Source organism: Canis lupus, chromosome 6 (genome assembly GCF_048164855.1).
Source record: "Canis lupus baileyi chromosome 6, mCanLup2.hap1, whole genome shotgun sequence".
Lineage (NCBI taxonomy): Eukaryota > Metazoa > Chordata > Mammalia > Carnivora > Canidae > Canis > Canis lupus.
In genome coordinates, this window is record NC_132843.1 from 40,172,829 (window position 1) to 40,189,755 (window position 16,927).

The 16,927-nt window shown below is 59.0% G+C and overlaps 1 protein-coding gene across 1 annotated transcript; it reads right to left on the bottom strand.

Moving 5' to 3' along the window:
- Positions 1-7,252: 7,252 nt before the first annotated feature.
- NES (nestin) lies at positions 7,253-16,501 on the bottom strand. Its single transcript, XM_072829996.1, has 4 exons — positions 15,547-16,501; positions 14,305-14,429; positions 12,466-12,539; positions 7,253-12,217 (listed from the first exon to the last, which is right to left on the bottom strand). The coding sequence occupies exons 1-4, from the start codon at positions 16,324-16,326 to the stop codon at positions 7,845-7,847; spliced, it is 5,352 nt and encodes a 1,783-aa protein (XP_072686097.1). The 5' UTR covers positions 16,327-16,501; the 3' UTR covers positions 7,253-7,844.
- Between the last annotated feature and the right edge of the window lie 426 nt (positions 16,502-16,927).

Here is a 16,927-nt window from a genome sequence, read left to right on the forward strand (position 1 = left end):
CTGCGCTGGCCCTGGGGCCGTGAGTCAGCGGAGGTTGGGACGGTGAGGTCACTCTCAGAACTGGGGAGAGGATGACGCGCCGGGAGTGCGCGCGTACCGCCTCGCAGGGCGCGGGGTTGTGCCTTCGTGATGGGGGCCCTGCCCACTCGCAGTCACACTCGCGCGCACGCCGCCGCTGGCCGCTGCCCATGACCAGTGTCCCCCACGTGGGCAATTCTGAGTCCTCTTCCTGCGAGTCCGCAGAACCGGATACACTCAGAGACAGGGGACAGACTGGCGGAGCAGGAGGGCTGGGAGCCCGGGAGGGCCTCGGGAGGGGAGGCCCGGCAGGTGCCTGTGGGAGCCGCGGGGGGCCTCACCCCATCCCACCCGCAGCACCGCGCTGCCCCGCTCCTCGGCCTCTCCACCCTGGATGGAGACCCCAAACTCACTGTCTCCAGGACTCCAGCGTGACCTCCCAGCCCCCCTACCACCTCGCTCCTCTCCTCCCCAGGCTCACCTGCCCTACCTCTTGCCCTCCCATGGCTAGGGATGGGGCTGTTTCTTCAGGAGCCACAGGAAGGAAAACCGTCCTGGGGCCAGAGTAGGCCCTGGACACCCCCCCCCCCCTTTGTTCTGTACTACCCTTTGGATTGCCTAGTCAGTGCATTGTTAGGGATGGCAGGCGCTTGGCTGGAATTGTGCATCAAGACCAAGGTGGGCTTTTGGTTTTTTTTGTTTTTTGTTTTTTAATTTTTATTTATTTATGATAGTCACAGAGAGAGAGAGAGAGAGAGAGAGAGAGGCAGAGACACAGGCAGAGGGAGAAGCAGGCTCCATGCACCGGGAGCCCGACGTGGGATTCGATCCCGGGTCTCCAGGATCGCACCCTGGGCCAAAGGCAGGCGCCAAACCGCTGCGCCACCCAGGGATCCCCCAAGGTGGGCTTTTGAAAGTAGGGCCTGAAGAGAAGGCTGAGGAGGGGCTGTGTCTGTCCCTGGGCTCCTAAGAGAGGTTCTCTGAGAAACAGGCCCTCACAGAGATGGAGCTGACACAGCAGGTTGGATCCTCTAGAGGCTCCTGGGGTGAGCTGGAAGGGGATTGGGTTGCCCAGCCCTGTCCCCAACACTTCCTCACTGACTCTTCCCCACGGCTGGAGGCAGGGTTCCACTGCTTGAGCCTAGATGAGGACAGTGCCAGAGGTTGACCGGGCCTGGAACTGGAATCCTTTCCCCCTCCCCAACACCTGCTGGCCACTGGAGCAAGGCTGCCGGAAACGGAAGCCTTCTCCTGGCTTTGTGGGGCTTCCTGGAGAAGCGGGAGCTGGTCCAGGGATGACTCAGCACCGTGAACAAAATCCAACACTGACCTGCATGTGTGTGTATGCGTGTCTGTGTGTGTGTGCACATCGGCACGTGTGCGATGACTGGAGGGGGGATCCACAGCTCCTGGAGTGCCTGCCCTGTCTCTCTGCGAAGAGCCTGCAGCAGGGTGTCTGCTTGTGCTTCCAGGGCACAGCATGGACTATGTGCCCAGCCCTGCCCAGCCCTGCCCAGCAATGGATGCTGGTTATACTCCAAGCCTCTTGCCCACATGTCTAACCCCACGTTAGACATGGAGACATCCTCTCCAGGGGTTTCCTGTCCTTTTGGGGTGAGGTCAGAATGTAGGGATATAAGTTGAGAAGGGAGGCCAGCCTCAGGAGTCTGGCCTGAGGGCCCCATGCAGAGGGGCCTGAGGGCCCCATGAGTGAAATGGGCCCTCCAGGTGCCCACCGACTACCATGGTCCCCAGCAATCCCCCAGCCTGCTCTGACCCACACCCCACCTCACCATTCCTCCCCCACCTCCAACTCCCACACAGAGCCCTGACCTCACTGGGGCCTTTGTCCCAGCCCCAGGGAACTGTCTCCTGTGCAATGAGAGAAAGGGCCCCATTGTCCTGGCCTCCCAAAGACTTCCAAAAATGCTCAGCCTGTCAGCAGCCCCCCCCCCCCCCCCCGCCCGGCCCCGGGGGTGGGAGGGCTCACCCTGGAGGCTGTATCTGATCCTCTGATCCTCTGATCACTGCCCCTAGTGAGGACTCAGGTGCCCCCTCTCCCAGCTGGACTGGCCTTCCTGCCTTCCCCCAAGTACCCAGGTCCTTCCTGGGGTCTCACTTCCACTCTGCTGGCTACAAAGCAGCCTGCTTCCTCCTGGGAGGGATGAAAGGAAAAATTCAGGGGCAGAGCAAGAGGAAGAGCTGGGAAAAGGGGAGGAAAGACAAGAAAAGAAGGAGAAGGAGGAAGAATGTGAGGACGCTCGCCCACCAAAGGACTCTGGGCTCTAATTAATCGTCTGAGTGGGAGGATCTGCGGCCTCTGTGTTTATTCCCTGCTGGTTTTCCCTGAGTCTTTGGCTAGCTTGTTAGCAGAGGAAGGCCTGTTGACTGCTTGGGGCTGGGGCATTGGAGGGGAACAGCCCACAGCCCACTGACCTGTGTTCTGTGTACCCCAAGAGGCGTCTAGGGACTCTTAGTAGCATGGGTAGGGGACATCACTCTGTGCATCAAATTTCCTATCAGGGTGAGCTGAAGTTCTCCATGACATGTGAGGTGGATAGAAAAGGAAGGAGCCCAGGAGAGACCACGGGATTTGGGAGTTGGGAGAAGAGCAGGTAGCAGACAGTGGAGGGGAGAAAACAGGGAGACAGGGAGGGCTTGGGAGTGGGGGGCCCCAGAGGGGCCAGAGCCTATGTGCCACCTCCCTAGCCCTGAGGCCCTCAGCCACCCTTCCCAGGACTGTGAGGCCCTGGCTTGTCAGCAGCTGAGCGCACAGCTGCCAAGAGGTAGTTTCTCAATGGTGGGCCCCTGGCATCTGCCTCGGATTATTTCTGGAGCCACAGCTGAGTCATGGGGGTGGTCAGGGTGGAGAAGACAGGAGGGGGCCAGAGGGTCCCTGGGGCCTGGGCCTCTGGGGTCTGGGCTCAGTCCCTGATGTCAGGATGCAGAGGGGCCGTCCAGCCTGGGGTCCTTCAAATAATGGGGCCTGGGGAAGGTGCAGGGGAGCAGAAGGCCAACCCACTGCTCCTGGAATGTTGGAGAAGTGACAAATGTGCTCTGGGTGTGGGGGTGCTGGGTGGAAGAGGTCATCGGGAAAGGACCCCTGCATGGGCAGACAAGGAAAAGTGGATGTGAGGGAGGAAGCAGAGCTCCATGTTTCCCTCTGCTTCCACAGCAGACTTGGGGGCCCTTGCCCTAGGCCATTCTGTGCCTCTTTCACTCATTCCCTTCCCAGTGCTGTCACTTGAGACTCTCTCTCTAAGGCTCCTTTCTTCACCCGTGAGAGCTGCGTGCACAAGAAGCGTCTCTGCCCAGCTCCCAGGGAGCCCTGTCCTGCTGGAGAACCCATCCTGGTCAGAGCCTCGAAGCAGGATGCAGGGGGCCCAGGAGGACACAGCAGCCTGTTCCCCAACCCAGAGTCCTCTTGGGTTTCCTGGGCTCCTGTGGGCTTGGTCTCTGTCCCTCCCCTCACTGTGGGCCGCCCAGAGGGCACATTCCAGCTGAAATTAAACCACATTCCTCCTTCCCTGCCTGCCAAGGATGGCATTGCAGACAGCAGCTGGGGCACCACAGGGTCAAGTGGCAGCAGCTGGTCCCCAAGGAGGGGCCGAGAGGGGGGCACTGCGAGGAGCTGAGGGGCCTGGGCCTTTGGAAGCAGTGGATGAACTTCAGTGTTCTTTTTTTTTTTTTTAAGATTTTATTTATTCATGGGAGACACACAGAAAGAGGCAGAGACATAGGCAGAAGGAGAGTAGACTCCCTGCGGGGAGCCCGATGTGGGCCTTGATCCCGGGCCTGGGATCACACCCTGAGCCAAAGGCAGACGCTCAACCACTGAGCGACCCAGGCGTCCCCAGTGTTTGCTCTTAAGAGGCTGGGGAGAGGGGCAGCCTGTGGCAGGAGATATGAGGTTAGACCACAGGGAGTCACGGCCACGGGGAGTCATGGCCATGGGGAGCCACGGCCGAGGGCCCTGGGCATGCACACAGGCTGGAAGGCCACGGCTCCTTTAAGAGGCCCCACTCGGAGCTCCCTTGGCCCGAGCCCAAAGCCCAGGCTTTTGATTCCCTCTGAGACCCAGCAGCTGGGTGATGGGTGGTGGGTGGCCGGTGCTGGAGGGACAGGAGTTGCTGGAGGGACAGGGATGCTGGGCTGGCTGGCTGGAGAGCTCAGCCCCTGACCTCACCCTCTGGCGCCTCAGCCTGCATAGCCTTATAAGGAAGTGCCCCAAACAAACCGAGGAAGCCATCTCCGGGGGGGCCCCCCCACCCTGCCCCCACCCTGTTCAGAGGCTATATTTACCCATGAAGGCCCCAGAATAACCTCCCACTTGTCCTCCTTGGGAGGTGGTGCTGGAGGGGTGGGTGCTGCCTCCTTGTTCCCTTCTCGGGACTCCACCCTCTGAAGGGCTTCCTGTTGTCGGACCTCATCACACTTCCTTCCTTCCTTCATTCGTTCCTTCCTTCATTAATTCCATACCTGTTTGCTGAGCACCCTGCCACCCCCCCAGGCCCTGTGTGCCAACAACGTCTAAGCCTTCCTGCAACTTTCTGAGAGGACAGGGTCCCCCGACTAGCCTCTGCAGGTAGCTACCTGGGGGCTCCATCCTGGGCTCTCTCTGCGTGACCCCCAGGCTGCCCACCCTCGGGCTCTTGTTTCCACCCTGGCCCTCTCTCTTGAACTCCAGGGCAGCCCCTGAGCTGATTCTCCAGCTCAGAAGATGGCACCACCATCTCCCAGCTGTCCCAGCCAAGAACCTGAGAGCCTCCGCTGCCACATACCCTTCTGTCTCCCACAGCGGTGCCACCAAGAGCTGAGGTCCTGCCTCCCTTACTTCTGTCCTCTACATGCCTACTGCCACCAGCGCCCCTGCCCAGACCACTGCAGTAGCCTTCCTGAAGTACTCCTTGCACACTCCACCTCTCCTTGCCCAACCCCCAGAAGGTTTTATTGAAAATGCAAACCTGGTCATGCCACCCATGCCTTCAAGCCCATTAGAGGCTCCTCATTCCCCCCGGAAAATGTACACACCTCCTGGCTGCTTGGCAAGGCATCAGCCCAGGACTCAGACCTTCCATCATCTCACTGTGAACCTTCTTCCCCCTCATCTTTCACCTCTGGCCACACCCACCTTCCTTCTGCTCCTCAAGCCAGGGTCTCTGGTCTTGCCCCAGGATTTTGCACATGCTGTTCCCTCTAGCTAGGATGCTTTCCCTCCCCCTCCTCCCATTCTCCCCCTCCTCATATTCCCCCCACCCAAGTCAGGCGGGGTCCCCTGCTCTATGCTCCCACAACCTCCTACAGCTGTTTTCAAGTGTGATTTATGCTCAGAAGCTCTTTTTTTTTTTTTAATTTTTTATTTATTTATGATAGTCACAGAGAGAGGGAGAGAAAGAGAGACAGGCAGAGGGAGAAGCAGGCTCCATGCACCGGGAGCCCGATGTGGGATTTGATCCCGGGTCTCCAGGATCGCGCCCTGGGCCAAAGGCAGGCGCCAAACCGCTGCGCCACCCAGGGATCCCTATGCTCAGAAGCTCTTATTCAATCCGAAGGGAGCAAGGAACCCTGGATTCCCAGTGTATGCACAGTGCATGGCACATAGCAGATGCTCAGCAAGTTATTTGTTGAAAAGTAATACTCTTGTTTTTTTTTTTTTTAAGATCTTATTTATTTATTGATGAGATACAGAGAGAGAGAGGCAGAGACACAGGCAGAGGGAGAAGCAGGCTCCATGCAGGGAGCCCGACGTGGGACTCTATCCTGGGTCTCCAGGAGCACGCCCTGGACTGAAGGCGGCGCTAAACCCCTGAGCCACCCGGGCTGCCCAGAAGTCCTGATTTCTAACTCACATCCTCCCTGTCCCCCACCCGCCCCATAGGAGACCAGGGATCCTGGCGTCAGGGGGGCAGGATGGGTACCCGGAGACAGGGAAGGAGTGCTTGGCGTGGCCTCTGTCCTTGGCCCCTGGCCCAGGCGGCTGCCCCCAAGGGGAGCAGATATTGCACAGGGCTCCTCTGTCCTGTGCGGAGGGGCAGGGAGTGGTCCCTACTCGCCTGGATGCCAGAGTGCTGGCTCCAAGGCCCAGCGGGATCAGACAAGGCCTTGTCAGCGGTGGGTACAGGAGGGAGAGCGGAGGCTGGGGCTGCCAGAAGGGTGGGGACAGCCAAGATCCTACACTCAAGGGCAGGGCCGTGTGTGACATGAGGGTCTGGGCATCCAGAGACTCCCGAGCAGAGAAGGGGACAGAGAGATTCCGTCAGGGCACCTCCTGTCCAGCCACCCCTCTTTGGCCAGAGGACCTGAGTGGGGCAAGAGGGGTTGGGACTTCATCCTCTCATTGTCCCTCTGCCCTCAGCCTTGGGCCTGGGGAGAGGAAGAGCCTGCTCCGGACTTGGGCTGCCCTCCAAATGTGGCAGCCTGCCGGCACCGGGACCTTTAGAGGGGTTGCCAGTTCTTTCTGCCGCGGCCCTGAGCGGGAGTGGTTTCTTGCTGGGTATCCTGATTTCAAGGCCTCGGGCCCCATCTAATCCAGGAACCCCTGGTCTCTCCCTGCCCCACACAGGGACCGGGATAACTCCTGGGAAGAGGGGTGGGGATGGGGAGAAGCTGCAGCTGTGGGGACCCCAGGCCAAAACCCATTGGCAGCACAGCCGCTGGTTCCTTCACACCTGACAGCTTGAGTTTATCCCCCCTCTCCTCCCATCTTCTGAGGAAGTCCTACTGAAGATCTAGGCTGCATTCCCCACCCAGCCTCCCGTGGCCTTCTCCTGCTCTTCCTGCCCCCACCTCATCACCCTGTCCAGCACACCTCACATTGCGGCTGAGTCTGAGGCTCAGAGAGGTTAGACATGATGAGAGGCCACACAGCCTCCCTCATCCAGCTCTGACCCAGCCACTCGGAGCAGACATCACAGGCTAGACTGTTTGGGTTTGGAGGCAAGGGGCTCATTATATGGCGGCACTGAGGGGTCAGGGGAGGGGGGTAAGGTGGGGTGGCCCCAGGCCTAATCCCTGTCATCAGCACTGTGGGCAGAGATGATGATGGGCCTGGCTTCTGCTGGCACTGGGGTCACCTGGACTGCCACCCTGCCCTCCCAGGGCCCTGTGAGGCCTTCCAGGTCCTTCTGTCCTCAGAGGACAGCTCCTCCGCACTAGCTTCCTCCCCAGTCACCCTGTTTCCTCTACTCCATCCAGCCCTGAGGCCCCCCCCACACTGGGGAAGGAAGAGTCCAGATTTTGGAGGCGAGAGAATGACTTTATTCAGGCAGGGAGGAGCCAGATACAACACAGCAGGAATACGTTGTGGGGGTGGGGGTGGGGCAGTGGTCAGGACATGGGAGCACACCCTCACCAGATGGCCAGGCATCCCAAGAGGATGCAGCAAGGAAGGACAGGGCTGGTGAGCCCTGTGGTGAGCACCACCCAGCCCCCTCTCCTGGGAGGAGCTCCTCCCCAATGATAAGATGGGAGAAGGGGTGCTCGAGGGAAGGGGCCTAGTCCTACAGTGGTTCAATAGGCTTCAGCCTTACAGGACAGTGCAGGCCAGACGTCCCCCTTCGCAGGGTCTAAGGGGCTGGGCTGTATTCCCAGAGCTTCCATTCTTGGAACACATCCCTACACCACACCCTGCCTCACCTTGGCCAGCCAGACCTCCTGGACAGAAACCACAGGTCAAGAGATTATAATTTAAGGGTGCTGCCTCTGAGCAGGGAGGGGGCTTAGGGACCTCCTACAAGTATGGGTGCACGTGCGTGTGTGTGTGTGTGCGCACACACACACACAGAGACACACACACCAAGTTGTCAGTGAGGGAGGAGGCACTTTCTCTAGTCCTCCCCTGAGGACCAGGAGTCTACATCTCCTTCCCTCTGACTGAACTTCAGGAATTGGCTGGGGCCCAGGTGAAGAGCAGGCCCCGCCCAAGGGGTCTTCAGGGCACCCCTCTCATCCTCCTCCAAGGGGCTCCCTTGGCTCCCCTCGGGGCCCCCCAGCTCCCCCTGCCCTCCTCCCTCAGACTGCTGCAGCCCATTCACCACCTCCCCATTCATATGTTCTAACTCTTCCTTCAGGCTGGGGCCCTGGCTATTGACACCAAGCCCGTCCCCTCCTCCCAGGCCTGGCTCTTCCACCCCAGTGAGGGTTCCCAGAGGGCCAGGGACCTGGTCCCCCCTCTCTAAGGGAACAGGGTCAGCCTCCTCATCTGAGCCTGAGGGCTCCGTGCTGTCCCGGGACTCAGTCTCCAGGACACTCACGCACGAAGCAGCTGCCATGCCCCTTGAGCCATCATCCCAGGGAACACTGACATCCACGCTCTCAGACCCCAGGAAGCTCCCTCTCTGAGGGCCACCTGGCCCTGGAAGGGTGCCAACAGCGAGCCCCGGGCCCCAGTGGCCAGCCTCTGACTCTCTTCCCTCTTCTTCTTCTCCCTCTTCCCCACTCTCTTCCTCATCTGCAAACCCATCAGACTCCCTATCCCTGTCCCAGGCTGCTGGCTCCAGGAGCAGCTGAGGCACTTGGCCTGGACGTTCTGCAGCCTCCCCAGGGACCCCAGGAAGGACAGAACCCTCAGTTTCCAGGTCCTCAAATTCGCCCGACAAGTCAGAGTCCTGACCACATTCTTCCCCCTCCTCCTCCTCCTCTTCCCCAAGCTGGGAGGCCAGGGCAGAAGGATCCCAGCCTTCCTTTCCGGCCTGGCCTTGAGGGGAGGGCCTCTGTTCTCCAACCTGGTCCCACTTGGGGGAGGCTGGGGACCTGAGATAGAGGCCCAGGGGAGTGGAGTCGGGAAGAGTCTCCCCAAGCTCATCGGCCTCACTGTCTTCTCTGTTCTTTCCTTCCTCCTGGAGATCCTCAGGGCTCCCCTCAGAACCCAACTCCTCCTGCTCGCCCTCCACCCTTCCCAGAGCCTCTGCTCTGCCCTCCAGCCCCCAGCCAGCCTCCTGGCTCCCCTCAGCCAGGAGCTGGAGCCCAGGAGCATCTCCAGGGATTGGGGTGGGCACCCGGGGTTCAGTGGGCCTTGGGCTGAGGGGTCCCAGCATTAGGTCTGCATCTTCTCCTGCTTCTTCTGACCCCAGGGGCCTGGACTGAGGGGTACCCCCACTGTTTCCACTGTGAGAGGGGCCCTGGGTCTCAACGGGAAGCCCTACCTCTGCTCCCCAAGGAGCCTCAGGCTCCACCTCCTCCCAGCACTGGGGAGGTGCCAGGGGGTCTGTGCTCTTCCTGAGCAGGGTTGAAGGCTCTGGATCCAGAGCAACTGCCTCTTTTGAGCCCAGAAAGGGTCCTTCCAAGCCCTGCATCCTCTCTGCCTCCAAACCTTCCTCACCTATGGGTGGGACCATCACCTCCTCTCTGGCCAGGTGGCCTGGGTCCTCCAGCCCTACCACCTCCTGCTCTGGTACCTGTCGGCTTCCTGGAGCAGAGTCCTCTACAGCTGTCTCCAACCCCAAAGTGACCTCTAGGGAGGTTTGGCCACCCTCTGGGGACTCATCTCCACCTTCTGATACCAGCTGTCTTGCCTCTGACATTCCCTGGGGAGCCTGGAGCCCTGGGGCCCCCACTTGCTCTGGCTGAACCTCAAGGTCCTGGAAACCCTCAGTGCCTCCCTCCCCACCGACTCCCTTAACCGGGATCCTCTGCTCTTTGGGCTCAGGGCAACCTGGGTGCCCCTTGCCAGGGTTCCAGACCTCCCCTGTGGCTGCCAGCTGCAGTTCTCCATGCCCTACAGACTCCTTCCCGGAGCCATCCCACTCTCTCAGGTCCAGCTTTCCCTCAGCCTCCTGACCCACTGCAGCCCTGCCAGGGAGCATTTTCTGATCCACTTCTTGGCCCCCCACCATATCTTCCCACCCCTGCTGGGTGGCAGACAGTGGCAACTCCTGTCCTTCCTCTTTCAAAGACCTTGGTGACTCTGGATTCTCCATATGCTCCGGGGTCTCTTCCTCAGCCAGGTACCTTGGACTTTCCTTACCAAGCTCTTCTGGAGGTCTCAGATGCTCTAGGTTCCCCTCACCCAGAGAGTTCAGTGATTCTGGATTTTCCTTTTCTAGAGGTCTCAGTGTCTCTTGGTGCTCTTCCACAGATTCCAGTGGTTCCTGACTTTCCTTTTCTAAAGGCTTCATTGTCTCCTGATTCGTTTCTTCTAGAGACCACAGTGACTCTTGAGTTTTTAGAGGTTTCAATATTTCCAAGTCTTTTCTTGCAGACTGCAGTTGTTCTAAATTTTCTGTTTCTAAAGATCTCATTGCCTCTACACTCTCTTCTTTTAGGAACCTTAATAACTGTTGATCCTCATTTTCCAAAGGTCTAAATATCTCCTGGTCTTTTCCAAGAGACATTTGTGGCTCTGGTTTCACCTTTTCTAGAGGTCTCAGTGTTGCCAAATCTTCTACTAGAGACCTCACTGGCTCCTGGTTCTCTTTTTCTAGAGATCTCAATGTCTCCTGGTTCTCATCTTCTAGAGACTTCACTGGCTCCTGGTTCTCTTTTTCTAGAGGCCTCAATGTCCCCTGGTCTTCTCCTTCTAGATACCCCACTGGCTCCTGGGTTTCTTTTTCCAGAGGCTTCAGTGTCTCCTGGTTGTCTTCTTCTAGAGATCTCCAGGACTTTTGGTTTTCTTTTTCTAGTGGTCTCAAGTTCTCTTGATTCTCATCTTCTAGAGACTTCATTGGCTCCTGGTTCTCTTTTTCTAGAGGCCTCAATGTCTCCTGGTCTTCTTCTTCTAAAGACCCCACTGGCTCCTGGCTTTCTTCTTCTAGAAGCTTCAATGTCTCTTGGTTATCTTCTTCTGGAGACCTCCAGGATTTCTGGTTCTCTTTTTCTAGTAGTCTCAAGTTCTCTTGATTCTCATCTTCTAAAGACTTCACTTGCTCCTGGTTCTCTTCTTCTAAAGGTCTCATTGTCTCCTGGTCCTCTTCTTCTAGAGGCCGCAAGGATTTCTGGTTCTCTTTTTCTAGAGATCTCAATGTCTCCTGGTTCTCATCTTCTAGAGACCTCAGTGGTTCCTGGTTATCTTTTTCTAGAGGCCTCAAGGTCTCCTGCTTCTCATCTTCTAGAGAGTTTAGCAACTCCTGGTTCTCTTTTTCTTGTAGTCTCAAGTTCTCTTGATTCTCATCTTCCAGAGACCACAGTGGCTCTTGATTCTCCTTTTCTAGATCTCTCACTGACTCAAAGTTCTCTTCCAGAGACCTTACTAACTCTTGGTTTTCCTTTTCTGGATATAAAAATGTCTCCAGACCGTCTTCAAGAGACCTCATTATTTCTCTATTCTCCTTTTCTAGAGATTGCAACATCTGTGGGTCCTCCTTTCCTACAGACTTAACTAGTCCTAGAGTCTTTTTTTCTAGAGGTCTCACTACCTCTGCATCCTCCTCTTCTAAAGACATCAATAGCTCTTGATTCTCCTTTTCTAGACTGTTTGGCCTATCTAACTTGTCTTCTTCTAAAGACCTCAGAGATTCTAGATACTCCCTCTCTAGAGATCTCAATGTCTCATGGCTCTGTTTTTCCAGAGACATTGATGGCTCTTGAATTTTCTCTTCCACAGACTTCAGAGTCTCTCTTTCCAAAGGACCCTGGGAGTCCTGGATTTCCTGCATGTTCAGACCCTCTTCTTGCTGTGTTTCCTGCTGCAAACTGTTCACCATTTTGACCTCTATGGCTGTTTCTTCCTCTGCCAGTTTCCGGATTTGCCCTTTGCCTTCCTCTTGGAATCTGCTGGCCATTCCAGACCCACTGAGTTCTCTACCTTTGGCCTCTAAACTAGAGTGATAAGGGCTGAGGGATGAGGCCAAAGAGGTAGCATCCTCAGAGGACTGGCCTGTACTGGTCTCTCGTTGCTCGCCCCCAGGCTCCTCTGGTCCTGGCAGGATGCTGGTAGGGATGGCCACCTTGGCTTTAGCCTGTATAGCCTCTGGAACCTGCTGCCTCCCAATCTGTGGCTGGAGCAGGGAGGGGGGGGCATCCTGAGCTCTGATCTTTGCATCTCTAACACTGCAGGGAGCCTGAAGTGTGGGTGGGATGGGGGTGCTGGCCAAGGTTGGGGTACGGGCCTGAAGGAATTTTTGGCTCTTCAGAAAGCCTGGCATGGGTGTCTCAAGGGTATCAGGCAAGGGCAAGGAGAGGGAAGTAGGGCTCAGGGCAGAGAGCAAAGGTCCCAGGTGCTGGCCCTCTGGGGTCCCAGGGAAATGCAGCTCCAGTTTAGGGTCTGGAAAGGCAGAGGGGAAGAAACAGTGTCAGGAGGGACTGGCAGTGGCGGGGAGCTTCCAGGCAGCTACCATGTGTGGCAAGAGTGCCCATGAGCCCTGCCCCCACCTTCCACTGGCTGGGCTGAGAGGCCACGGCTACTGCAGCCCCAGGAGTCAAGATCTAGACTCTGTCTCCCGGGAGAGAAATCATTCGGGGTATAAAGAGCAAAGGAAAGAGTCTGAAGGGGAATCTGGCCCCTCCTCTTACCCTGGAAGCCGAGAGAAGGGTTGGAACCACTGCCAGGGGTCTGCAGCCGGGAGTTCTCAGCCTCTAGGAGGGTCCTGGGGATGAGGGAGGAAAAGCTGGGTCACCCCTCTGCTCACAGGCCTCTGGCAAGTCAGCCATGAAGGACTCCACTGAGCTTGTGTCCCTGATCCTGCCAGACTTCTCTTCATTTCTGCCGCCACACAAAAGCCACATGCGGGCCAATACTTGGCTGTGCTCTGGAAATCACATGGACACATGCCACAGATATCACACACTAGGTCACACAGCATCGCACATTTATTTGGAACACACCGCTAGACTCACAGACACAGGAGCAGATTCCCACACAGTCTACACAGCACGCGCGCACACACTCACACACCTCCCCCTCTTTCCCCCCATCCCCCCCGCCCCCAGGCCAGTGATCTCATCCTCTCTGTGGGGCTGATTCTCATGCTAATTGCTGCCTTTGTCCACAGGGCTGTCTGGAGGGTCTGAGTAGGGGGGCTTCCCAGGGGAAGTGGGAATTCTCAGGCGGTTCCCATGGGATAGGCTCCCTCTTTCTCCCCCAGGGCCCCCAAAGCTGGTCACAGACAAAAGCAAATGAATTCCGTTCTCTCTCTCCAAATCCTTTTCATGCCTCAAAAACCAGTGGTTAAGCCTGCCCGGACCCTTGCCCTGCATGTTTTGATTGGGGGTCAAGGCCCTCATCCTGAGATCTCTAAGTACTCTGGATCACAAGCCTTTCAGGGCAATGGAAGTCTTTGTGTCCACAGCCCTGCCTCCGTGCCCCACGAGGAATGAAGAAGGGACACGAGGAGGAGGGGGAACGAACCAATTCAACAGATCATGCTGAACATTTACTCCCTGCTCCTCTCAAGGACTCGGAGTCTGCTTAGTGTCTGCCATGGTCTCACCTGTCCTTGCCTACCGGGTACCTGCTCTCTGAGCTCTGTGCTCCATGGAGGTACAGTGTCCTCTTCCTCATCTCAAGATCCTCACTGACCTTCCCTTTCACGGCCCTGCCTCCCCTGCCCCAGCGTCCCTGTCTTGGTTGGCCTGGAAATTCTTGAGGGTACTGTCCTCATGGTGTGTCCAGCACTGGCCCCCACCCTATGGCAAAGCCCCTTCCTTGGGTTCCATCACTGGGTCCTCCACCCAACAGATCAGGTTTCCAGAAGAGACTGGACTTTGGCCCAAGGCCACAGAGCCAGAGAGGCAGCACTTCCTTGGTCTCAGCCTTTCTGGAGCCAACAGGAAATGTGATCAGCAGATGGTCTGGGCAGAACCGGGGCACTAGGGCTTGAGGGGAGTCAAGCCCATGATGTTCAGGACGGAAGGGGCCTTGGATGTTACCCAGCCCATCTCCCATCTCCAGACAAGGAGACTGAGGCCCAGGTCAGGTGGCAAGTCAGTGCCATCCTCCACCCAACCTGCAATTCCTTCTTTCTGGGGCTGCCAGAGGACATCATTACCTCAGCGTGCACACACACATACACACACACATATACACACAGGCTTTTCAGCCCCTTCCGGGAAGGTCTGGATGGAGATGCCCCACGTGTGTCCAGCTGTCTCTCCTGAGGCCATCCACTGAGCAACATCATCTCTCCTTGGGGGACTTCCTAGGCACAGGATACTTTTTTGGTCCCAAACCCACAAGAGCAGGTGGGCTTGAGGGTAGGGGGACACATCCTGGGTTGGGAAGAATCAGTAGAGTCACGGAACCTACTGGTAGCTCAGCTGCCACGGCCCATGGCTCTGGGTCCCTGCAGTGGAGCCTCCGCCTCTGAGCAGGTGTGTATCTGTGTGCTGGGGCTGGTCACCATCAACCCATACCTGTATGTGGCCACCTCCAGGCTCAGGGACATCTTGAGGTGTGCTAGCTGCTGCCGACCTTCCAGGACCTGGGCAATCTGGCTCTGCAGGCCCTGTTTCTCCTGCTCCAGGGCGTCCACTGCCAGCTGCAGAACAAGCCAGAGAGGGCCAGTGAGGGGCAGGGCTCCTCTTGCTAATTAACCTGTGCCCACCTCTCCCCCTCCCACCCCCCTACCCCTTCCACCCCGCTGCTGCTGCTGCCTCTGTTCTCTGGCTTCTGGCTTCTCCATAGAGCAAATTCCTGCCTCTACTGCCCTATGCCTCTCCAGAGCACCCCCCCTGGAGCCTCCAAGATGAGGAGATGAGGATGGTGACCCCTCTCGGGCCTCTCCCAAGGTCTGGCTGCCGCTCAGAGGATGCAGAGTGAATGGAAGCCAGTGCTGCCTGGATTTCAGCTCCCACAGGAAGTGGGGGGTGAGAGAGGAGAGGAAAAAAAAAAGTGGAAGCAGAAGGAAAAACGATTAATCAAGAGGCCTGGAGCCCGCAGGACTGGAAGCCAAACACTGGGTCCCAATCCCTGTCTCCAGGTTCTCACACCAGGCCCCTACCCCCTCTGCTTCCCACATGTTCTGGAATCTTTCTCCTCAGAGAGGAAGGGTGGGAAGTGGCCATGGCCAGACCTCTGTCTGGCCCGGGCTGGAGGCTATTTCCTCAGCTGCTGGTCCCATCTGCACCCTGTGAGAGCGAGCAACTGTACCGGGCCTTTGGAATGTGCTGCAGGAGCCGAGAAGCCATGACATGGTCGTAAGGCTGGTGGCCACACACCCAGGGCTCGAACCCCTCCTGTCCTGGGGAAGAGGCCTTTAGGATCTGGGCAGTGGCCAGTGGCCAGTCGGGCAGACTCAGCGCTGCGGGCTGGCAGGCTGGCGTAGGGGTGGGAGTGGTGCCCTGTGCACCCTCTGAGCGCATCCTCTGAGCCATAGCAGAGCCCAGGAAGCCCGGGGCCTGTCCAGACAGCGAGGAGGAGGCTGCTGCCGTTTTCTTGCGCCTGTCCGCCGGGGCGGGGAGTGCTTGACACGCTCTGAACCCCCGCCATTCCCACCGACTCTAGAGAAAGTCGGCAAAGTCAAGGGCCTCTGCACCAGGACGGATTTTCTAAGAAGGGGCCCCTGCACCGGCAGCACCTCCACCTCCGCTCCCCACGGCCTCCCGCAGGTCCCTGAGCCCGGCGGGGACCGCGCCTCCCCGGCCCTCCCCGGTCACCTGGAACTTCTCGGTGGCTCGGAGCCGCTCCTGCCAGCGGCCCTCCAGCCTCTGCTCCAGCGCGGCCCTGCGCTCCTGGAGGCCGCCGCGCTCCGCCTGCAGCTGCTGAAGTTCCAGGCGACCCTCGCGGGCGCCCTGCACCGCACGGCTCAGGCGCTCGCGGGCTTGGCCCAGCGACGTCTCCATGCGCGCCACGCGCTCCTGGTAGTCCCGCACGGCCCCGCGCCACGCGTCCCCCAGCCGCCGCGCCAGCTCCTCCAGCTCCGGGGCGGGCGCGGGGGGTCCGCGGGGCGCGGCGGGGCGGCTGGGGACGAGGGGCCGGGCGCAGAGGCCGGCGCGCTCCTCCTCGTGCGCCGCGTACACCGCCTTCAGCTCGCGCTCCAGCTCGGCCACCCGGGAGCCCAGCCGGGCCTGGGCGCACTTCTCGGCCTCGGCCGCACGCCGGCTGCGGGCCGCCTCGGCAGCCGCCCGCTCCCGCGCCAGCCGCTGCTGTTGGCACTGGCTGGCCACGCCCTCCACCTCGTCCGCCAGGTTGTCGCGCGCCACCTCGGCCGCGTGCTTCTCCCGCCAGCGCTGCTCGACGAGGGCCCGCAGGGCCGCCAGCTCTTCGTCTGCACGGGCCCGCCAGGAGGCATCCCCGGTCTGTGCCCGGAGGCCCCCGAGCTCCGCGCCGAGCAGCTCATTCTGCTCCTCCAGGGCCTTCACCCGCGCCAGGTAGGCCTCCAGGCGCCGGTTGAGCTCCCACATCTGAAAAGATTCCTCCCCCAGGCAGCCCTCCATCCTGCTCCAGAGTCTGACCCACCGAAGGCGGAGAGACACGGGGCAGCAGCGGGAGAAGCCAGCAAGCAACTCTCCCAGCCCTGAGGACGGACGGGAGGGAAAAGGAGACCCGCAGGGACAATGACGGGGCGGGGCGAGGAGCAGCCGAGCGACTGAACGTCGGGAGTGGGAAACGAGGCTATTCATACTCCCGCCAGCCTGGCGGGAAAAGGGGCGGGACCCAGGCCTTAACCCCTGGAGTTCGGGAAGCCGGCGGCTGGCAGCTGTGCTGGATCCTGGAGTGGGGGGCCTCCTGGGGAATCCAATCCTACCGGGTGGTTTTCAGAGGGAGGGGGCCGGGTACTCAGGCCTGGCAGGCGGAGGGTGGGGGTGGGGGGCAGCAGGGCGAGTCCCAGTTACTCAGCATACCCAGGAGAGGTACCACTCATGGAATCGGTTTCTTCACCCGTAAAATGGGAGCAATGATAAGACTCGCTGGGCCACCGGACCTTGGTTGTTTGGCAGACAGGAGTGCTCGCCCTCCTGAAATGCCGAGAGAAAGCCGCGTTGCAGAGAGAGGACAGAGGGACCCAGCCTGGAAAACAAGAACAAATATGTTCTG